Source organism: Pholcus phalangioides, unplaced genomic scaffold, assembly GCF_987345545.1.
Source record: "Pholcus phalangioides strain wild (caught in Gottingen) unplaced genomic scaffold, Ppha-v1.0 ptg000002l_1, whole genome shotgun sequence".
NCBI classification, from domain to species: Eukaryota; Metazoa; Arthropoda; class Arachnida; order Araneae; family Pholcidae; genus Pholcus; species Pholcus phalangioides.
The window spans coordinates 5119959-5145236 of record NW_028301595.1 but is presented as its reverse complement, the minus strand read 5'-3'; the positions used below and the strand labels follow the sequence as shown (position 1 = coordinate 5145236).

The following is a 25278-nucleotide window of genomic DNA, read 5'->3' as shown; positions in this document are numbered from 1 at the left end:
AACGCGCAGACGCGTTATTTTCATCAGAGAGACTCCACTTGAATTTTTATTATTCACTCAAATCGAAAATTAAAATTATTTTCATGAGTTAGAAGCTATATTATTATAATTTCAACTCTAAATATCAATATTCATCCCAGATATTTGTCATGTTGGATGTTTTCTAACATAGAATTCAACAATTCGCAGTACTTCCGACTCGTAATTTTTAGCCATAATTGGAAACTTTATTTACAGTTCGCATCATTTTTGGCATTCATCCTTGATACCAGTATTCTCTCAAAGAAATATGGTCATTCACCACCGTCTGTAAAAGAGGAACACTGAGCTATAACTAAGTTACTACCTATAGCTCAGTGAAGAGGAAGTACTACTTTTTCAAATTTGCGACATTCAGTCACTGAGCTGTGTAGGACGTGCATTCCTTAGAGGAGAAATACTTTATTTCTCCTCGATGGTGCATTCAGCAAAGAATCAAAATTCTTCGGAACAGCGTATGCAAGTGAAGTTACAAAAACGATAAAAAAATTAATACAAAATATATTTCTGGTAAGATTTCCCATATTTCCGTGAGTAAAAATGTGAGGGATTGCCAATTACACCAAAAGTGGTACAAAGTTGCCAACAATCGTTCAGACCCTTGAAAAATCGCCAATAGCGGGAAATGAAGCAATTCTGAAATTGACTAAAATGAATTCTTCGAAATAAAACAGTTAACGTGACAAATATACATGATGAATTATATTACGGTCGTAATCATAATATGAATCGGTTTTTTTTGAAAATATATGAAAAAAATGTCACATTTTTATAAAAAAAAAGTTGCTATAACCAAGGAAGTCACGTAAAAATACATGATGTATGGTCATGTTATCAATCTAGGACTGCCATGTATTTTACGATTTCACCCTATGCAAACTCCACGTCACTGGTCTTAACTTACGACAAATTACTTTAAATATTACGATACTTTTATGATACCGGCACAAGCACCAATGGTGCGATATATTTCAGTTGAATGCAGCGTGCTTGTGAGAAGTGTGCATGATGTGTGTGTGATGCGAGAATGTATATTTTTAATTTTTTTTTAAATTTTGATACTTTGATCTTATTTGATCGGAACAGAGCTCACCTTTTCATCGAAAAAGAAAAGCGTGAAGCACGTGCTTCCGAAATGATAAAAAACGAGGAGTTTCGAGCTTCGGCAATGAAGAACTCTGGCCTTACAAGTTGGAAATGATGATCGAGAACGGATATCCGACGTGAGTGCGATCATTTGACAAGATTTGACTCGTTGGTCGAGTTCTTGACGTGATTTGCGTTTACCCTGTGGATATTTAAAATCTGATCCAACTTTCTTTAAAAAAAATTTTTTTTATGAATCTTCATATATTTAATAATCGAAAGTGACGAAATAGAGGGCTTAGATTCCGTCAAATTGACAATTTACGATTGTGCTAAGCAGGGGCGCAAATTTCACCCATCAACATCACGAGTGTGGGGGGGGGGGGGGTCGGCAAAATGCGTGCTTGCTCTGCCTGACCCCACAAATTGAAGTGTATTAGAAAATATGCTATAGATAATATTATACAGGATGTTCTGCCAAATGAAAGGGGGTGATAGATGAACCCAAATGGAGCATGAGACACAGTACCAACCCTGTCTTGAACCGTTTTAAGTTATGGTGGATAATCGGGTATATATGTAGAGAAATGTGTCTAGCCTAAAAAAATTTTTTTAAGTTTCTGAAAGACCTACATGCAAACTAAGCACATATTGGGAAAGAGTAGAAGGAAATCCTACAAAGCGACACTATTTTCATCAAAATACCTGGATTTATTGGCAAGCTACAAGCATTGAAAGATTGGAGAAGTTCAAAATTTTTAATTGCTATTTCTGAAATTTACCAAAAGCTTGTCCATTACAACAGCTTTCAAAAGAGTAAACCATATTCGTATTCTGGAGAAATTCAGCCTTTTGTTCGCAAAACATCACTGAAATCTGTTTTTGTCAAAGTAAACATTTCAGTAGATTTCTGCGATAATTTGATTTTGCACTTAGACAATCTTTCAGCACTTGTATCTCGCCATTAAATCCAGATATCATTATCCCGATAGAGGTTAAGTCAACTTATAAAATTTTTTCTGTAAAATCATTGTCACCAAAATCTATAACCACCAATTCTGAATTTTGTTGAATATCTACTTTGATGGACAGATTTCAGTGATGCATATTGCAAACGAAAAAGCTAACTTTCTCCTGAACTAGGTTCATTGTAGGCTTTCAAAAGTTGTTGAAATAGACAAGTTTTTGTTAAATTTGACCAATTTCTAGCTAGATGAGTGTTTGTGGAAAATTGGCAGTTATGGAATTCGGCAATGATTCAATTTTGAACTTCGCCAATCTTTCAGCATTTGTAGCTCGCCATCAAATCTAGATATTTTCATGGAAATAGTGTCATCTCTTATAGCATTTTTTCTGTTCTCTCTAAATATATGTGCTTAGTTTGTGTGTAGAAACTCCATAAATTGTTTTTTGCAAACTTGACAGTTTTCTTTCATAATCAACTATCGACTATGACTCAAAAACGGTTAGAAATAGGACAGGGTTGGTACTGTGTTTCATACTCCACTTGGGCTCGATTATCGCCCCATTTCATTCAGCAGAACAGGTCACGTTCACCCTATATAACCTTGAATTATGTGAGCTGTATGTTCGAGTACCATTCATTATGATAAGTGGTTCCCAACTTCAAAGTGTAAATGCGAGCCGATCTCCCCTGTTAAAGTCTCACCACAGAGAGCAACACGCCTACAACGGTATAATAATTCAGTCATTACACTTCACTCATAGTTAGAGGAAACTGATGGCAGCATTACACAGAAACAAAACTGCCGTTAGGTTCACAACATGCACAGATATATTCCAACATGTACCAATTTCTTACAAGTTTTGCAGAGGACTATGAACGAGATTCATGTGCGGTTTGGTAGTAGTAGCCAGGATTGTAGCATGCCTTCTTGGGGACTGTTAAAAGGGTTATGTTAAACAAAAAGGTTTGTGTGGGGGCCCCCTCCCATTTGGCTTGGGGGTTGCCCTAGCCTAGTTACAAGCCTGTATGCAGCCACTGGATGTTTCATATTTGTTGTGATGTCTTGCAGTGTTCCTTTGGTGATATCCTGAACGGTAGAACCATGGAAATGTGCAGCATTATATATCCTTTAACTTAGCACTGTTTGTGCTAAATTTGCTATCACAAATTCCCATATTCGACTCCACAAACCCCACAGATTAATATGTCCAAATGTTTCGAGGTCACATGCATTAACTACAGAAATATAAGCAAATTCATTAGACCGGTTCTATAAGAATCGGCTTGTAATTGCAGCCCTGCCCCTTGGTGGTCCCGATTTTTTTTGGTGCCATACAAACTTTCATTGTAGAAAAACCACGGATGACCACAAAAAAAAGTAGCGCAACATACACACACTCCCAGAAGATAGATACACAACAACCCAAAATACACGAAAAGGTTGTGCCAAAAACCAATCAACGACAACCAAATTTTTTGTGAAAGTTCAGCTGATTTTTTTCCAGCCCAATACATCAAGGAAATAGAACGTTTATTGGATATTATGCAGAGGTAAACTCAGAAAGAAAAGTCATCTGCTTTCTGCCACGAATGACTTTTCTTTCCAACTTAACTTCGGCATAATATCCAAAAAAAGACCTATTTCTTTGATGCATTGGGGCTGAGAAAAAAGCTTTCTCACTTAAGCCCCATTCACTTATGCAAATACTGGGAGTTCTAGTACCTGCTTGATGATTTTTCCGTTTGTAAGTAAAGAAATGGAGGACAGTCATTGGTGAAAATTCTTGAAGCGGATTTTGAACACCCTTTTTCTATTTCCTATGTGAATGGGGCTTGAGGGGCATTTGCTGCAGTTGAAGGCTACTCTAATGCCTCTTTAGTGCCTTGTATCGCAGTGTGTGAAATAAGGAAGACAGGATCATGTGTCTCCAATAGTGTATATGATAGCGCACTTGCCCAGAAAGGACCTTGGTTCATTTCCTGGTAGAGACCAGATCACTTCTTTCAGAGTTAACCTAAATGCAACCATAATATCCAAGAAAGGTTATTTCCTGAAATCATGTTGATCCTTTTATGAAATCATGTTAGCAGCATGTTTTAGACAAGAAACTTGGCTTTCTTTTGCTCGTATGAGGCCAATTCTCGTTTTAACAAGCATTTTCTCATCAAATTATAAGATATTCATCTATGTGTGAAAGATACGTATTTACAATAACACACTGTTTACAGTAAGAATTAAGAATGGCGCTAAAAAGATAGCATGTTTTCACCTGAAAACATTCTAGTCTCCAATCAATTTTTAAACAGCCAAAGTGCTAAGGTAAGCTATTGGTGAAGAAGAAAATCCACCCAATTTGGCTGGAACCTTGCTTACAGAATCATAGCCCTAAAAAATATGACTATATGGAACTAGACAACCACAGACAATTAACTGGGGGTAATCATGGGAGGGGGAAGGACCACATATGACCAAAAACTACTGTTGAACCACAAGATTTTAAGGGAAAGAAATTGTTTGGTTACAGCATTCGGGAAATATTTTGAATGAAAGATAGGCATTGAAAATCCTATATAGAGATAATCGCTTATGCAGCAGAACCTCCTTAATGGCACCTTCTGTACACTTTTGAAGTCTGCAAAGCAGGGCCAAAAAATATTTGGTTATAACGAGTTGAAAATTGGAGTGTCTCGATTCAAAAACACTTTTTTTTTCTTCCAATAATTACTTTTCACTAAGTAACCTTTTAATTGGCAAACATTGAAATATCCAGAGGAGAAAAATTTTGAGGGATTATTTTAAGCAAATGAGGTACCCCTCACAATGCTATTACATGGAAAAAAAAATATTGTTAATATTCAAAAAAGGTATGGGATGTTGCGCTATTGGGAACAACACACTGTGCTGTATTTATATATGACATAGATTTCAATAATATAAAAATACTATTTATTGTTTGCCAACTTACTTTTCTGTCATTGTTGAAGAATGCACAGCTATGTTTCCTCTACACACGGCATTTCCTGCTAGGATTGAAAATAGCAATGCAAGGATTGAAAATCGTTCTTGCTAGAGACATGTACTTTCGAGCCATTCTGCTGGTAATCATAGAAACTTCATAAACAGCTTACAAGTAAAAATTTAGTATTTAGGAGTTGCTTAGAAGCATCAATACTGAAATAAGCTCAAAATATAAAATGTCTTTATTTGAAAAATATAAGAAACGCATGTTGCTTTTGAGAACACTGCCAAATAAAGGGTTAAATTTAGGATGGCACTCTTCGCAAGTCCAAGGGGTGGTCAACCTTTTGGAGAGTGCAGGCCACTTCATTGGTTTTAAATGGTAAGGGTCCCAGGAGGCACCCAAGTCCCCTGGGAAAATGTCTTTACATCATCGAGTGTGACAGAGCCTGGGCGTCTCTCGGTTCCTATCACTTCATTCATTTGAAAGCATGTCGTAGGCCACTCAAGTCATCTGCAGATGTGCCACGAGCTGCTCAAGTGATCTGGTAGTGTGCCACAGACCAATTAACGGAAATGGGAATGTGCCCAAGCTCATAGGCGATGTTTAAATGTGTCACGGGTCACTTAAAAAATCTTTAAATGTGTTATGAGTCATTAAAGTGATTTGGGAATGTGCTGCTGGCCACTTAAGTGATGTGGAACAACACCGGTCCATTGAGTGATCTGTAAATTGCCTCAGGTTACTTAAGTGACCTGTAAATGTGCTGCAGGTCCCTTAAATCTCCCTCTTTACATGTCCCACAGGTCACTTAAGTGGTCTGGGAATGTGCTGCTGATAACTTTATTGAAATAAGAATATGCCTCAGGTCAGTTAAGTGATCTTTAAATCTGTCACTGGTCACTTAAAAGATCTTTAAATGTGCTGCAGGCCACTTAAGTGAAGTGGAACAGTGCCTCAGGTTTATTAAGTGATCTGTAAATGTGCTCCTGATTACTTAAGTGATCTATAAACGTGTGGCAGACACTTAAGTGATGTGGAACTGCATCGTTAGTCACTTATATGATCTGGAAATATGCTGGTCAGTTCATTGTTAAAAAAAATTAGGTTTGAGGTTGCGAGCCACATCAGATGACTCTAAGAACCACATTTGGCCTGTGGGCCATGTGTTGAGCATGTATGCATTAGCCTGAGGTAGGGCCTTTGAAAACTCAGGTTGACTTATCTGCCATCTTTGTGCAAAGCGTGATGTCTGTATTACAGCTACAACAAATTGCTGTTCCATATGTCATGTTTTCAACGATTGGATGTAACTTTAAATAAAAAAATGGTTTTGCTGCACTAAGATGGAGGACAATGAGTCTGCCTGGTATTCAAGTTGCCTTAGTCTCATGTACTTCTAATGAAGACTGAATACAGGAAAGCAAGAGTGGTTCTTGGGCCGTGTAACTCCACAAGGCGATCCTATGGGAGGGGCACGAAATCTTAGTTGAAAGGCAAACAAAAAACTTTGTCAACCCAAAAAACATGGTCGGGACACCAAAAATAGGTCTCACACAAGTAGTTTTTTCATCTGTGACACATGATGCTCTAATACAAAAGCAACAGCATATTTCTTGAATCTCTGAACACAGTAGAAAAACATGTAACCAAATTATGAAACAATGTATTATAAATACAGTATCTGTATTTTATTGCCGGCAATCAAATTTGAGCAATAAGTAAATGATCTGTTTTCATTATCGTTAACAAACCCCTTAATGAAACACTATAGTGAAAATCAATTATTTCATTCTGATTTGCTTATTTATTTGGTATTAAAAAAAACTGATATCAGTGCTTTGGATATATTCTCTATCTGATCCTTATTCCAGTCTTTTCCCAGACAAGACTCCAACATTAAAAAAAAAACCTGATGTTCCCTATGTCATATGAAATGCACGAGAATACAGTAGGAGTTTTAACTGTACTCATGGATTGTTTTGTTGTACTATGAAATGAAGAACTAGAATAAAAGACTTTTATTTGAGTCCAATTTCTTTCTCATGTTTGTCTTTCAAACACTAAAACAAGCTCATAATGAGGTGTCTGTGGAAACATATCGATGGGTGAAACTTCACATGGATAGAAAGGTGATCCTCTATAGTTGTTTGAAGTTGGTCGACATAGACTAGAAAGGAAAAAAAAGGTGAAATTCTCATAAATTTTCTTAATTTCAATTATCAAGAAACAATTTATACAGGATGTTCACTCTCGTCGTTGTCCTACAGCTAATTTCTTAATTGTTCTTAGAGGACATTTCAAATTATAAAAAAAAATTTGGAAACGTCACCACCACATCCCAGATGTTTTAGGTCAAAAAAATTATTTCTGAAAAAGTTAGAATTTAATTATTCATATAATTTTTAGGTCATATTTTTTACTCAAACATTTTTTAATTACACCATTCCGCATTCATCAAAAGAACCAAAAGACATAATTGAATAACCAACTGAATCAGGAAATAGTACATACATGGTGTTTGTAAACTGGAGAGGTGATAGTACCCATCAAGATGAACAATATTTGGAACGAAACCTATGATCACAATCCACTCAGAACAACAGAAAAACGAAACTTATAAACATGTCCAACAAACACAAGTCCTCACTTCTGGCATCATTTCTGCTCTGCCTGAGAAGCAACACTTCTCACGACACAGAGACAGGATTTTCTCAGTAGGTGGAGAGGTTTCAAACAGTGGAAATGAATGTGGTGGACCTGTGACATGGCCTGCATGCTCACTGAACTACTTGTGGGGAGATCTGTAGACTCTGCAGAAAATCTTGTCCCAATAATCCTTGTTGAAGTGGACAAGATCAATACGAAACCAGGAGTCTATAAGAGCATGCGCCAGTCTTTCATTCCCAGATTGGACATCACTTTCAGCATCTCCTCTGAATCTTTCGCTGATCTGCATGGAATTGTGATTTTGTTATATCTTTTTTTTTCACTTTTGAAACTTCAACGTGGATGACAATTTACTTTACACTCTTACGACATTCTGAGTGAATTGTGACCATGTAGGTTCCATAGTAAATATTGTCTGTCTCGAGATGGGTACTATCACTCTGTATATTGGAAGAGAGGTTCTCAGGGCAAAAGTCTGTCATTAGTAGAAGTTAATTTTCTCAACGTTTTCCCAATACATCAAGTTGTCATTATCAGGAAAAGGGGGGTCAAGTTAATTACTGGCTACTAAATTCGACAATGGCTGAAAATACCTTATCAATATACATATTTATAAACATCATTAAACTTTTTAGTTAGGGTTGGTTAAATTAATCAGGTCGATTAATTGATCAATTGTTACTCTCAGTTAAAAATTTTAGTTGTGTTGATCGATTTAATCAATCTTAGTAAAATTTTCATTAAAAGTTTGTAAATTAACTTGATTTATATTATGAAACTGAGTAGTTATATACATCACATTTTAGATAAGTAACATATTTAGAAATATTAGAATCAGTAATTTGATCTAATTTTTCAGCATGGAAAAATGCAAGCCTATTCAATGAAAAATGGTGATGATTTCTGTTTCAAACTCAGTTTGGTGGTTTAGATGACACGACTGAAATTAATTTTCTCCAATGTCAACAGCAGTTTTAGTATTCTGGAAGCAAAGAAATTGCCCCCACCCCAGTAACGTTTGGAAGCCAAACCCCACCCTCTTAAATATTTCCTAAAGTTTCTGAGGGAAACAAACAATAATATGAAGATTGAAAATACTTTTGAAATCAGTGACTAACATAAAATAGCCAATTTTTTAAAAAAAAAATGACAAGATCCAACTAGAAAAATTGCAGGATTTGACAAGTAATGTTTAGCATATTAAATTACTTCAAGTGGATGGACTTAATCTAATTCTTACAATTTTTTTACATGAATAAGTGTGTGAAATGAATAAAAGATATTTTTATAGCATCAATTAATATTATAGTGTTACTGGGATCTCGTCTTCTTCACAGGGGCCTTGAGATGTGTAAAAGCTCGCAAGAAAGATTTCAGAATGTAAAACTTTTTTATTTACAGAAACTAGAAGTTGTGCAAAACTACAGCAGTCATTCCCACACACATGATCAACTCAACTTCACCCCAATAATTCCGAAGTCAATAGAAGTTCACTCTTCTATTCGAACAACCACATGCCATGCTCACCTTAGATGCATTAACAAGCCTTTTCAAATTTATACATTTCGTAATAATAATTACCAACACTACGTTTATTATGAATGGTTAGCATTTTAAAATATTTAATCAATCTATTAAACATTATTGATTAACTAGCTGAAAATTGTAATCAATAACCAGTTGAAAATTTTAGTCCATCTGAGCTTCAGTATATAATGAATAGAAAATGTGTTTATTTTTTCACATTCGTTTCATTTTCCAAGAGAGGTGCAAGCAATGAAAAGTTTGTGGTGCATTCAAATAAAAGATCTGAAAATGATTCATTTAGATTGGTAATTCCCAACATGAAGAAATTTGATTTTTAGGGGGGGGGGGTGGAATTTGAAAATGGGTTTTTCTATTAAGACCTGGAACTTTTCAGAAATCCCACAATTTTATATCAGTTCAAATTTATAGTTTTAAACAATTTTCTTAATTACTTTTCTTTTTCTCTTTCAATGTTTTCTTTTCAAGGGGTTTGAGAAGGAGCTTTTAAAGTTTTGTGTACCACAGATAATTTGTGCGAGTAAGATGAACTTCTAGTGCCCAAGTGGCATGGTGGTAAGATGCTCGTCTACCATCGTGAAGGTTGCTGCCATGGTCCCAGGTTCAAACCCGAGGGAGGCTGTAGATAAAATATTTTCCCTAACAAGCTTGAGGCAACCACCGATAGACAGCACTTTTATTTCCAACCCATTTCATTAATGGTTGGTAGTAAATTTCAATATAGCAATATGACCAGGTGAAGTAGTAGCAAGATTAAGTTCACAGATACCCCCGTACCTGAAAAATGACGGCTGCGGATCCCTTTGCAAAATAATATTCTGTATATAACAATGTAAAAACAATCAGTTGTTTTATTTTTCAAGCACACAGCCCAAATTCTCTACAACAACCCCCTGGTTAAGAACCACTACTTTTGATTAAGTAAATTATATTTTTTGGCTCCGTCAACATGAATAGGATATATATTTTTTGAATAAGTAACAAGAATAATTGCAAGTAATGGAAGAAAAAGAGAGAACTGGGCAAAACCCCTGGGTTACAAAATTTAATTATGCAAAGCAAAAAAAAAAAAATTTTTTTCACACAAAAAAAAAACCAGTTGAACTATCAAGTGTCACAGGAAGGGGTACTCCTCTTGACAAAAGTTATAGTTATGGCACTCCTGATGGGAAGGGGGGGAGAATATCAGGATTTCAGAGATGTTTTTGTGAGGCAATACTTAAAAAAGGTTGGGAACTACTGATTTTAAATGAAACACTTCCTCATAAATTCTAGTACTAAAATGTTATTAAGAGCACTGATTTTTGTGAGCAAGCAATAGGATTATAACAATCAACAAAACAGACTTTTCTACATGTTTTAGAAAAAAACATATTGGTATGAAAATTCACATTTCCATGTTAAAACTATTTTAAAGAAGTTTTTCATTGAATTATTCAAGAATTCACTGATATAAGAAAAAAAGAAATCAAAGTTATATTTGATTTCTTTTACAAGACTTTTCTTGGCTGATTGCGATGTTTGGAAGCATTTTCTCACTTGTACAGATGAGAAGGTAAAAAGCTCAAGCTCTTTAGTTTTGAGTACTATTAACATTGTAATCAAATTTTATATTTGATCAGTGGCCTCCCAATTTGTGATATGTATATACATATACACAATAATATTGTATATATACAATAATGAAACTTCAGAATAGAATAGCATTAGAATTCAATTATTGAGTGTCAATCCCAGCCTCTGTGTTTTTCTTTTCAGCTTATTCAATCAATGTTTACATAAAATGAGAGAAAAGCCATACTTACTCAACAAAATTTGGAAAAGCGGCATTAGGATTGCATGATACATACACCAACCTCTTGATCTGCTCAGTTGATCTGATTATTTTTACAACTTTTGAGTCTATTAAAGAAGAAATAAAATCACACATTCTATTGAGTATATCATGATAGTTATTTATATGAAGTAACGTAAATGAGAGTAGAAATAAATAACCTTTGGCATGAGATAATATACATTTGGAAGCACCGTAAGTGAACCAAAAATATGTATGTGTGTATGGAAGAGAACAGCAGCTAGATGCATTTTGGAACTATATCAAGCTTGATCTTCAGTAGCCTAAAAAAGATAGAAAAAAGGCAAATACACCATATATTTGTTCTATTGTCTAGCTGTTGTTCTCTTCGCACACACACACACATTTTGGGTTTACTTACATTTCTTTCAAATGTATATAATAAATGAGTGTCTACCACATACCCAAAGCAAAATTCAATGACTTTTTCTCGACTTTTGATTGCCTGACCAAATGAGCTTTGCTGGACTCTTTGAGGGACTGACTCTTCATTATAGCCATTGTTCTCAAATGCTGTACTTTGCAACAATGGCAATTTTACACTCGTTATTTGGTGGCATCATTCACAATTCAAAGCTTGTTATTAGGCAACATTGGCAAATTAATACTGGTCATTCGAAGGAACAGCTCTTTTACTGGCAAAATATTTGTCCAGATTCAGCACAAGTACAATTGACACTAACAACTCTATTCATTTCTGCTACTTCCTTAGCTTCTGTAGCGACAGTTTCTTAAAAACCAAAACCAACTCGCGTTTGCCCTTAAAAGTTGGAAAATAGAAAAAAAAACCCATCTTTAGCTAACTACTACTGCATGATCACAGGTATCTATCTGGCTTCTCATAAAGGGCCATGATTTTCAAGGATAAAATCAAGCGCGTAAACTTGCTGGAAAGATCCGAAAACTAATTCGTAAAAATCTGTGTCCTCTCTCATTCCCTGACTTTTTCTTGACATCCATAGTCTTTTCACCCATTTTGTGACTTTTACAAGACTTTTCCATGATGGTAGACACTCTGTATTATACGATTTACAAGAAACAAGTTTCTCTTTGAGCTATCTGGAATTTTCTGATGTGGGTAAGAAAAATCAAAGTTACAATGCTAAAACTTAATAGAATTGCTTTAGAATTCAAGTGTTGAATGTCAATCTCATATCTTCTGCTAAAATAAACTGAAAAAGGAAAATATAATATTTAAATAAAAATCTTTAAGATAAATACATACGTAAGCCAGCTCTGGGAGGATTCGCAACAGCTACAATCTCGGCTGCACTGCTTCTACTGATGGCACTTGCTACAATATCCTCAGCCTTGCCACACATGAAGTCTATCGTTGATATGTCTAAAATATAGAACATTTTTACATTTCTCACATATAGAACATATTAAAAATTTCAGCAAAAACAATTATTTTTTAAACAACTAGAATTAAGGAAGTTGGGGATGAAGCCAATATCATCTTTCCTGAAGGTTTTGACTACTTGAGCCAAGCTGAGTAAACAGCCCAAAAGGCTTCCATCATAGTACAAACAATGACAGTAAAACCCTAAAATATTTTAAATAAAAATAAATATTTTTATAAATGCCATGTAATGAAGGTGTAATTCCAGACAATTGCACAATTATCTGCAAAGGTATGTACGATTTCATTCATCAATCAGCCAAAATTTTAAAATAATTTAAATTAATATTAAAATGATTATTCAATTAATCGTATATAATAATATGATTAAAGTATATAATATGATTAAAGTATATAATATGATTAAAGTATATAATATGATTAAAGTATATAATATGATTAAAGTATATAATATGATTAAAGTATATAATATGATTAAAGTATATAATATGATTAAAGTATATAATATGATTAAAGTATATAATATGATTAAAGTATATAATATGATTAAAGTATATAATATAAATGATATATATAATAATGAGATCATTTTTAATAAAACATTGATAAAAATGATTTGATTCAAATTGATAAAAATTATTTATTTTTAATTTATTATCATAAAGCACATTTTTATGGCAGCAAAAGATTTTGTTCTAACTAGCCCAATGTATCTGGGATGAAAGAAAGTGATTTTATCAAATTTTCACAAAGGTGTCTTTAAATAACACCTAGAAAATGCAAAAAATTCTAACAATATTTATATCATCTTGATTTAATGTAAATTATTTTTCTGGCCCTGTGACATTATACTACTACTTAACCGTACATGCACCTTGAACACATTCCTCTGCAGAATTTTGTAACCATTATGCAAGTCAGATCTCAGTACAAAATCCCCCCTTGGGACAATAAAAATGCCTTCGTAAGTGGGATGACTTAATGAAGAGTAATCTTAATTAGATATCATGGTAGCAGGAACCAATAAAAAGTGATGTTATAGGCCGCTGACTTTAAAAGTGATGACCTTATACAGAGGTCTCACTCTGGCTTAACCCTTTGAGACTCAAGTGTGCCCAGTCTGGGAACACCTAAAAATTTCCTTTTCAAACACTGAAAATAAATGATAAATAAAATGAAAATTAGATTAGGGATTACTTTGAATCTTCTTTATCAACACTAGATAACATCACACAAGCCGTTCCATACTTTTGGCCTATGTTTATTTTTTGAGAACCCTTATTTTTCAAAGAAATAGATTAAAATTTTAAAGAATTTTTTTTGGATATATAAAGGATTTATGGGAATTTTTTTTTTTTTTTTGTTATTTTCTTGGCTGTACACTAATCTCTTTATTCTGTATAAGTTTTAACTTTTTGCATTGAAAGCTTGCCTAAAATCGTGTCATAAATTCAAGGTGTGTGCGCTCTCTTTGGGCATACCCACAAAATCAAAATGGTAAGTGCAATATTGACGAAATTGTACCTGTGTACTCCTCTAGACCTAAATAGACTGCCTAAATTATTTTTTTAAATTCCAACTTCAAAGCGTAGCGTGCCGGAAAGGGTTAAACAGACATTGGAATCAGAATTAGATTTATCTTAAATTGACTTATTATTACCATTAATTCTAGCATTTTCCTTCGCATTTTCTATTGCTTGAGGACACATTTCCACTCCAATCACTTTTGCACCTTGCTGGGAGGAAAAAAGTCTCTTTTATGATTTTTGAAAGAAATATTATAAACTGCATGCATCCTCAACATCCTAGTATGTGTAACAAACATATTACAAACAAAAACTGTATTTGAGCATCCAGAATCATGACTATCATATGTTTATAATAGAAATATCAAGGTCAGAGGTTTCAAAAAAATTACTTCATGTTCTGCAAAATGTTTTTCATACATGACATTTTAAACAAAATGTTTTGCCTCATCAATATATTGCCAGACATCAATATAAAATTGTCAGCAGGATAGTCCAAGATAAGTAGACAAAAATTAAATATAGCTAATCACAAATGGGAACAAAACTTGTTCTTGACACTCCAAAATGGAACTAAAAACTCCAAACAGTGATTTTGGAACCTAATGCATCCCATTCTTTAGTGGTTTCGAACCTTTAACTCCTATGAGACTGAACCAAAAACAAAAACATAGATAATTTTACAATACAGAAATTTTTATCACACCATCGATGGGAAAAATGTCAATTGCTCTTCTTTTTCTTAGGTCCTTATATACAATTGAAAACATATGTGCATGTTTGTAAACAACTATACGTGTTTTTACAAAATCTTTAAAAAAAAAAGATACACACAGTTGAAAATGTCAAGCATCATTTGAAAACTTAAATTCTATCATCAGAAGTTTTTAAAGTAATTAAATTGATGGAATGTCTTGTTTCAGTACGCATTTCTTGTTTATAAATATAGTCAGACCTTTTCAAAGTTATACGAGCTCATTTCCAGCAAAAATGCTTGTTAAATACGGCCACTCACTAAATCTGTTTCCAAGTCGAAAAAAATGAAATTTCAGAAATTAAGTGCTTAAAAAGAATATACAGGGTGATTCTAGCACACACTACATTTTACTGGCGAATCATTCATCCTAAAGGCATACTAGAATGCCAATTAGAAAAAATCATCCAAATAATGTGTAGAACTCAGATGCATATTGCAAAAGGTTGTATAGTTATTAAAATATAAAAATTAACTTTTTATACAAACACTCTGTGCTCAAAAACCCAGTTAGAAAGTTGTTCTCTCCTGATACCAACAAAAAAAATTCCACATCTCTAAATGCAATATTCACTGAGATATTTGAATTCAGAAAACAGACAAAAGTTAGGAAAAAAACAGGATAAATAAGGGAAAAACATGCTTTACCTGCATACTTGAAACAAAGCTTTCTCATTGAGGTTTTGAGTACAAGGTGTCAGTGTTTAATTTAATGTTTTTACTATAATAACTATACAATCCCTCACAACATGAATGATACATCTGAGTTCTATACATGATTTGGATACTTTTTCTAATTGAAAGTCTGCCTCTAGGATCAACAGTTTGCCAGTAAAATGTGGTGTGTGCTGGTAGCTATGCGCCCTTCATACAAGATTATATAGATATTTGACACATAAAATATTACCCCACTTCTTTGTAGTTACTTGATGACTTCTATTTAACTTTGACATTGGTACAACTTGGCTTTTGGTATTTTCACCCCCAAAAAATAAAGAATACAACACATGCGAAAAGAAAATTTCCACTGTAGATCCCCACTTAAACAATTTTGAGTACGTTTTTTATTTATATTTTCTACTAATAGGCTCAAACAATTTTCAATGAATTAATTTATGAAAATTAATTAAGTATTTAAGCTCCTGTCATCTAATTACATCGTTTAATCATGCCAAAGTGTGATACACGCTTGAATTCAATTGAGGTTTCTGATTCACTCAAATGCAGCGCGTGCCAACAGAGTTTTCATTTCACATGTGGCGGTTTCAGTGATAAGGCTATACATAAATTTTCACAGGATAAACAGAGGAAATGTACTTGTGTACCGTGTACGTCCTCTTACAAGAATACTTTTGCTGATGGCAGTGATTCCAAGAATGTTTCAGATTTCTTGGAGAAGATTATGCAACAAAACACCTAGCTCAAGGACTTCGTAACCATGACGGCAGTGATTGCATGAATATTTCAGATTTCTTTGAGAAGATTATGCAACAAAACACCGCGCTCAAGGACTTCGTAACTAACAAGCTGGAAGAATTCAAACAAGTGACTGATTTCAACAATGCTCTCATAAAAGATCTGAAGAACTCTATAGTCCTTCACCTTTTGTTCAGCTACAGAACAAAAATGAGGAATTGCAATTAATACAAATACAAATACAACGCCACAACAGGCAAATTGCCCAACGAGGTGGCTGACTTAAGAACATCATGGATCCCCGAGCCCCTACTTACTACTGCTACACCACACATGCACCCCCCCCCCCCCCGCGGAACCCCCCAACGAAGGAATGTGCGTGTATGTGTAGTGCAACCTGACGTAGAGTTTGTTTCTGTGTAATGCTTGTTATGTGTAGTGCTGTCATCTGCCCCCAGTTTTACTAACTATGAGTGAAGTGTTATGGTTGAATGATTTATCGTTGTAGGACTGTTGCTCTCTGTGGCGAGACTTTTTAATGGGGAGATCGGCTCGCATTCGCGCCTTGAAGTTGGGAACCACAGAAAATCAACTTCAGCCGACCACCACTGTGGGGTTCGAACCCGGATCCTCGCATCACGAGTCCGGCACTATAACCACTCGACCACCACAGCGGCAAAGTGTAATTATTTGGAGATGGGTGGGTTTGAACCCATGTAACCTGAATGCTTCCCATCTCTAACCCCGTATCTTACCAACCCACCACTGCAGCATATAAGAAATGAGGCTATCGCAACTGAAAATATGGAGATAAAATCTGAAATGAGGAAACTGCAATACGACATTACAGAGTTAAAGCAATATTCAAGGTGTACTAACATGAAGATTACTAATGTCCCGGAATCAGAAAATGAGAACCTGTCCCAGATCTTATATAAGATCAAAGATTTGGCTGAATGTGAAATGATCAACATTATAATGGTCGCCCACCATGTGCCTGGTATGAATAAAGACAAACCTAAACTGATTATCGTTCAATTCTTGTGAGAGCTAGTGCGTGATCAGGTGTTGAACAATCTGAAAGATAAAAAAGTGCATTACAAATCAATTCCCGATTCTCTGCTATCCCGGTATATTTCGATGAACGTTTAACTCCTGAGCTGAAGAAGTTGTTCTTCCTTGTACAAAAATTCAAAGCTGAGCATGACTATAAGTTCGGTTGGGTATGTGATGGCAAAATTTTTTTACGAAAGAATGAATCATCCAGAGTCTTACGAATAAACGCTGAAAAGGATTTATCTCAGATTTCTTAACTGATATAATAACTGAACCTGATTATGATTGTAAAATTATTACAAGTCTGGATGATATAAGTGCCTTTTTTACATCTTTACTAGCCAAGTATAGTTTAAATATATTTCATGCAAATAATTCAGTTTGCAAGCTATGATAATTTTTTAGCAGAATTTTCAGGTTGTTGAAACAAAATATCTATTAATTTTTTTTTTGAAAGCTCGATTTATAGTAATGAAGTGAACTTGTATATATAAGTTGGATGATACTTTCAACTCATTTTTTTGTTGTAGGGAAAATAGCAGGTCAGGGGGTAATTGCAGTCTTTGTATGGAAAAATCTAGGTTTTTATCAGATCGATATTTATTTCACAACGGCTGAATGTATCCTATTATTCAGTAGTGAATTTAATATTGCACTCTTATCTGCCTATCATTCTCACCAATTCACAATAGCTGACTTTAATAATGAGCTCCAATCTGTTTTATCCAACCTTAATTTTGGTAATATTATAATTATAGGGATTTAAATATTGGCATTTTTACAAACAGTATCAACGTCCATGATTACCTGAACTGCCTAAGCCAAAATGGTTGTAAGTTCCTGATAAATAACCCTACTAGAGTGAGAGAAACATTCACTTGTATTGGTCATATTTTTTTAAAATCACAAAAATAACCCATCCACTATTTCTTTTCTGGAATAATTATTATTAATTAAACTGATCATTTTCCTATAGTTATGAAATGGATCCATAACACATTTCCAAGCTCAAAAAGTTCTGATTGCCGGAATTTTACAGTAATTGATAAAAATATGCTTTGTAATTTTCTAAATAATTATGAATACAATTGGAGGGATAATGGTGATATCGATACGCAATATCAAATTTTTGCATTTGTATTGAACTCTATTAAAAATAATTTCAAATATCGCACTAGGAGAACACATAAATTTAACAATAACTGGATGACAAACGAATTGTGACATATGGTTCATAGAAAAGGAAAACTGTACAAAAAAATGTGGAAATATTCTTTTGACAAAATCTACGGAACAGTGTATCAATGCACAGCCAATGAGCTTAATATGCATATTAAATTAGTTAAAAATGAATATTACAAGCAACAGTTTATGAAGTGCGATACAAATAAAAAGAAATAGGAGTTTATTAACAGTATTGTGAAAAACCAAAATAAAGCTATTGTTTTGCCAGATTCTGATGATACTCTAGAACTTGCAAATCAATTCAACACCACTTTGATCATATAAGCTACAATACGTCTTTATTTGGTAACAATGATGATTTTAAAAAATATCTTGCGCCTAACATAAAATCCTTTGCCTTTTTTGATGTAGTCGATCTTGAGGTACATAATACTTTAAATTCTTTCTCTAAAACTAATTCCTATGATTACGATGGAATTAATTTATATCTGATTAAAGAGTTGGCTGTAAATAATGGTGCATTTATCACAAAGTTCATATATACCTCATTTCAACTTGCTGTATTTCCTGAGTCACTGAAACGAGCCACTATTACTCCTGTTTTTAAAGCTGGCGATAAAAATTCTCTGCTGAATTATAGGCCTAAAATTGCACCGGTTTTTTCTAAACTTATTGAAAAAATTCCTTCAATTAGAATATTTTTGTATTCTGTAAATTTTTTGCTAAAAACCAATTTGGTTTTATAAAAGGATGAGGTGCTGAAAATGCCTTTTTGGCATTTTCGAAATTTATTTATAATGGCATTGACAAGAGCAAATTTACTGTTGCAATATTTTTAGATATTTCGAAGGCAATATAAACATTATATTTGACAATGTGAACCATTATATTCTCATTCAAAAACTCAGTTCTACTGGTATGCGAGTTAATATTTTAAATTGGTTCACTTCATATTTATCTAATTAATAGAGAAGAAAGAGTCAAAATACAAGATAATTTGAGTAATTATGCCCATATAAATAGAGGAGTTCCACAAGAATTTAATTTAGAATTTGACTGTTCCATGATCACTTATATGCCAATGATTCTGTATTAATGTATTCATGTGACGATCTTGACTGTCTTAAGAATCATATTAACCACGATTTGATACTAATTCAAAAATGGTTCTATGCTAATGATTTAAAATTAAATTTACATAAAACAAAATGTGTTAATTTCAATCTTATGCAATCTGATTTATATCTTAATCTTAAATTTCACACCCTCGCTTGTGATTTTCAATCTCATTGCCACTGCAATTAAATTCCATAAACAGTATTAAACACTTGGGCTTAAATGTAGACAGAAATTTAAAATGGAAATCTCATGTTCATTAATTACTTAAAAACTTTTTGTTTTATATAATATTTATTATATAAGTAAGAAAGTTTCCGCTAATTAACGCTTAATAAACCGAATGATATAATGAAGCTACATAGGGTAAATTCGGTAAACAAAAATAGGACCAGACCAATTATTGTCCGATTTAGAGACTCTGCGGTGTGAGATGAATGGATCGAAGCTAGCCGAAGCAAGAAGGGACTAAATGCAAGTGAAATTGATGAACGTTATGGTGATTCAAGGCTATTCATAAATGAACATCTTACTAAGACTCTCAAAGACCTTTTTTATCACGTCCGGAAGTTCAAGAAGGATAACGACTTTGACTTTGCGTGGGTGAGGGACGGCAAGGTCTTACTGAGGAAAAGGCAGGGTGAAAAACTTTATTATATTCGTAACATAAATGACTTGGATAAAATTAATCAACAGCAGAATTCCCAGGAATCCCAGGAATAAATAATGTAAGTATCAACTCATCTTGCCTTGAAACATTCGATGATTTGGTGAGTTTTTCAAATAGTCCTGAAACTTTCAATATATTGCATGTAAATATTAGAAGCGCTCGTGAAAATTTTAATAATTTATTATTGCATTTAGAAAAATTAGTGGTTCCATTTGATGTTGTATTACTGTCTGAAATTTGGATCAAAGATCATGAAACTGATCTGTACAATATTTTTGGCTATAATCGTTTTTGTGAATGTCGAAATAGAAATAGATCAGGCGGCATTATTGCATATGTAAATAAAAAATATTCATTTTTAAGTACTGCCTTGAATATGAATACAGCTGAAGGCTTATATTTGTACAGTGAAATGTTAGATCTATGCATAATTTTAATTTACAGATCCCATGATTTTTCTCGAATGGATTATACTAATGAGTTCAGATCAATTATTAGCAATTTAGGGTATAAAAATATTATCTATACTGGAGATATTAATATGGATATATTGAAGTCTGACACGGACAGTGATGAATACATGAGTCTCATGTCTGAATTTGGTTTTTTATCATACATAAATACACCAACAAGAAAGTCAGCGTGTTTAGATCACGTTTTCATTCGAAACGCGAGGTTAAATTATCTATTTGAAACAGCAGTATCAAAATTAGAGATAACGGATCATTTACCACTGGTTATTAAATGTAATCTTGGAACTGATACAAAACTTTTAAATAATAATCAAAATAATAAAAATCGGTTTTGTCAAAATGTGGATTATAAGTTTGAAATATGTGTAAAAAATTATGAATTTGATGAAAACATTTTCAATGAGACTGATGCAAATGTATTATATGACAAATTTCTTGATATTGTGTTTAGGCATCGTAATTTCTGGACAAAACAGTCTAAATGCAAAACAGGAAATAATTTGAAAAGTGAATGGATTACATATGAATTGAAATGTATGGTCGATACTAAAGAAAGACTTTATAAAGTTTTTAAACGAAATCCTTCAGATCGTGATAAGGAAAATAATTACAAAACTATAACAAACAGTTAAAAAAGAAGCTAAAAGCTGCAAAGGATGCTTTTTACTATAATAAATTTATAAAATGTGGTAACGACGTCAAGAAACAATGGAAAGTTACTAATGATATCATAAATCGAAAAATAAATAAAATAGTACTTCCAGTAAATACTAATTCTAAAACAGTGAATGAAATGAATGAATTTTTTATCAATTCTGCAATAACTGAAGATTCTGAGTTAATAGATGAAATAGAGCTTCTAGTACCAAACCAGTATAATTCTATAGTTGTTACTGAGATAGAGGAAAGGAATGTAAAGAATTTAATAAACATACTTGAGAATAATAAAGCGGTTGGTTATGATGGAATCACTCCAAAAATGCTAAAAATTGTCAGTAAATACCATTTAAAGTTTATAACCCACATTATAAACTCTTCAATTCTCAATGGAGTTTTTATTGATAAATTAAAATGTGCTCTTGTTATACCCATTCATAAATCAGGTAATGTCAATGATTTCAAAAACTACCGTCCGATCTCTATTTTGCCCGTCTTTTCGAAAATTTTGGAAAAGATAATGAAACACAAAATTATAAATTTTCTAAATCAATTTAATTTTTTTTCGAGCAATCAGTTCGGTTTTCTTGGAAATAAGAATACTGAGATGGCAATTTTGAAATTTTCAGCAAAAGTACATGAAAGTATTAAAGAGAGCAAAAGAACCCTTGCTATGTTTTTAGATTTAAAAAAAGCCTTTGATAGTGTCGATCATCCAATTCTTATGCATAAGTTATATTGTTCAGGTCTGAGAGGCAACACTTATCACTGGTTTAAAACTTATGTGTCAAATAGAATGCAAGCAGTTAAAATAAATGATACAATAGGTACATACAGGATTATTAAAACTGGCGTCCCACAGGGTTCTGTTCTTGGACCGATTTTATTTCTAATCTTTGTTAATGATATCAATAACCTGGATCTACATGGTGATTTGATTAGCTATGCCGATGACACAGCTATTGTTTTGTCAGAACAAACGTATACCATGCTGAAATCTGATACTGAAGAAGATTTAACAAAAATTAACACTTGGTTGAGGCATAATAAGTTAACCTTGAATCTCAACAAAACTAAATACATAAATTTTCAATTATACAATAGAAATATTGAAACACTTATAATTCGATGCCATGAGTTGGGATGTTCTGATGACCAATGTTTTTGTCCGATTGTCTCGGAAACTGAAGAGTATAAATATTTAGGAGTCACTACAAACAAAAATTTGAAATGGAACTCTCATGCAACTGCACTTAGTAACAAAATAAAATACATGAATGTTCGTTTATATTGCTTAAAAAATATTATATCTCCTCAATTTATTCATACACTTCATTTTGCTTGGTTCTACTCACTTATTCAGTATGCTATATGTGTTTGGGGAGGTGATTATGAGTCCAATTTAAATGTTTTAATAAGTGCTCTGAAAAAAACTATAAATATTATTTCCTCTCGTAACCCTACACCATCTGCCTATAATTATAAATCAGACTATAGATTTAATATTGAAAAATTGTATATATACCGAAGTCTAATGTTTATTTATAAAAATCCTACTTGGTTTGAAATCAAGCAATGCCCAACAAACACACGTCTCCGTCGAGGTTTTCAATATAATATTATACAACCTAAAAAAACATTAACCCAAAAACAATTTATATATTTGGCTCCATTATATTTTAATAACCTGCCAAATGAAATAAAATATGAAAATAAATTAAGAGCTTTCAAACAATTAATTATCAATTATATTAATATTTTACTACAATAGGAAGGTACTTCTCGGCCCCCAGTATACAGTGTTGTGTCACCTAGGCCTTTGAAATATTTGTCTATTTCTATACTTGTATTTTGCTTAGTACTTGTTAGTAGCCTATATGAAAGTGTTTGCCACCACAGAAAAATTTATGTTTGTATACTCTGGACGGATCAAGCGATCCCTTGAGTAGAATACTGTATTTATATATTTATATACATTGTTTTTTTTTTTCTCTTAATAAACTATTTCTATTTCTATTTCTTTCTATTTCTAATTTCTTAAGACCTGTACTATGCTTGGTTTTATTCACTTATAAATTATGGTACAATTACATGGGGTGGTGATTATAAAACTAATTTATTGCCTATATTTTCAATCCAAAAAAAGAGTTTTCAAAATTTTTAGTCGGAGTCAGTTTCATTCTTCTACAAAATTTTTAGAAATCTTAATCTACTACCTTTAGGCCATAATGCTCTTTTTCGTATTATTCTTTTCTTAAACCGTAATAAAGGCTTATGCAGTTTAAAAGATAATGTTTCAGAGCGAAGACCTCATATGATTTACCATATTCCTACTTTTAGGAAAGAGATTTTTTGTAAACTTTTTTATTATTTAGCTCCGAAATTATATAACTCACTACCACAAGAAATACAAAATATATCCGCACATGCGGCATTTAAAAAATTATCCAAATTATTAATTTCAATAGACGATGTAGACTCCTATTTTGATCTTTAGGAGGAGCAATAAAATTTACTTTACTTTTTTTACTAAATACACTTTAATTTTGCCACTTTAATTATGTATATTTTGCAAATTCAAAAAAAATTTTCTTGTTTGTGTTGTCTATGTATGTGAGTTTCATTTTTTTAACATATTTTTTTTATCTAATGTTTTGTTTATTTTACATTTCTTGTGATGCATTAAGAACTTTGTCTTTTTTTGTGTTGTTTGCGTGCATGTTTTTTCGTTGTTGATTTTTTATCTTTATTTTTTTTGTTTTTGACATTGATAATTTTGTCTCATTTATGTTGTATGTGTCTTTTTTTTATTTTTCATATGTCGTATATTTTATATATTTTATTCATTAATTATCATGTAAATTTTCAATCATCCATACAGGCATCACAGCCTCTGGATCATAAATATGTTTCACAAAATTAATGTTAAATCTATGTATGTTGAAAATGAATAAATTTGATTTGATTTAAACACACGGAATCTGTACTAAAAATTGAGCATGGGCTGAATTATCCATTTTGAAAAATTCTGATTGGTAAGTTCCTAATCTTTATTTTCCATGCTAATATTTCTCCCTCCCAGACAAAGCTGCATTGAGTCTTTCAATCAGTTTTGCTTCTAGATGGAGTGTTGCCATTGAGCTTATATTACTGGAGGGAGCATCCAGCCGCTGCGACGGCAATGACGTCAAATGCAAGGTGAAAACGAAGGCAATTTGCCCATAGAAATGTACAGTTCAGTCTCTAAATATTGGGTTTTAAAGATTAAAAAAAAGATAGAGAACTCATCTAAAGATGAGAAAAGATTAAATTATTTATTTCATCAATACTGGAATCATTTCTTTCATTAATTTTGGAATTATCTCTTTCATTAATTTTGGAATTAGCTCTTTCATTAATTTTGGAATTATCTCTTTCATTAATTCTGGAATTCTCTTAATTAATGCTAGAATTTTTCTTTCATTAACTTTGGAATTTTTCTTTCATTAACTTTGGAATTTTTCTTTCATTAACTTTGGAATTTTTCTTTCATTAACTTTGGAATTTCTCTTTCATTAATGCTGAAATTATCTTTCATTAATGCTGAAATTATCTTTCATTAATGCTGAAATTATCTCTTTCATTAATGCTGAAATTATCTCTTTCATTAATGCTGAAATTATCTCTTTCATTAATGCTGAAATTATATCTTTCATTAATGATGAAATTATCTTTCATTAATTTTGGAATTATCACTTTTTTATCAATGCTGAAATTATCTCTTACATTAATTGTAGAATATTTTGCGTCATTAAGTCTGGAATTATCTCATCGATGCTGAAATTATTTCTTTCATTTATTGTTTTAAATTCCCGTGGATGCCATAAGAAAATAACAGGGGACTGTGTTTGTTTCCACAGAGTCAAGTGATCTTCCGACGGAAGATGTTGGGGGGCACCAT

The 25278-nt window shown here is 32.7% G+C and overlaps 1 protein-coding gene across 1 annotated transcript in view; it reads right to left on the bottom strand.

Annotated features, from left to right (window-relative positions):
• Positions 1-7058: 7058 nt before the first annotated feature.
• The window catches only part of LOC149089121 (tRNA (uracil-5-)-methyltransferase homolog A-like), a 40713-nt gene continuing 22493 nt past the window's right edge, over positions 7059-25278 (bottom strand). The window contains exons 11-14 of the mRNA XM_089237274.1: positions 14146-14221; positions 12348-12464; positions 11073-11169; positions 7059-7222 (exon numbers count right to left, since the gene is read on the bottom strand). Coding sequence (XP_089093400.1) covers positions 7096-7222; positions 11073-11169; positions 12348-12464; positions 14146-14221 — 417 coding nt within the window. The 3' untranslated portion in view covers positions 7059-7095. The remainder of the gene's footprint in view (positions 7223-11072; positions 11170-12347; positions 12465-14145; positions 14222-25278) is intronic.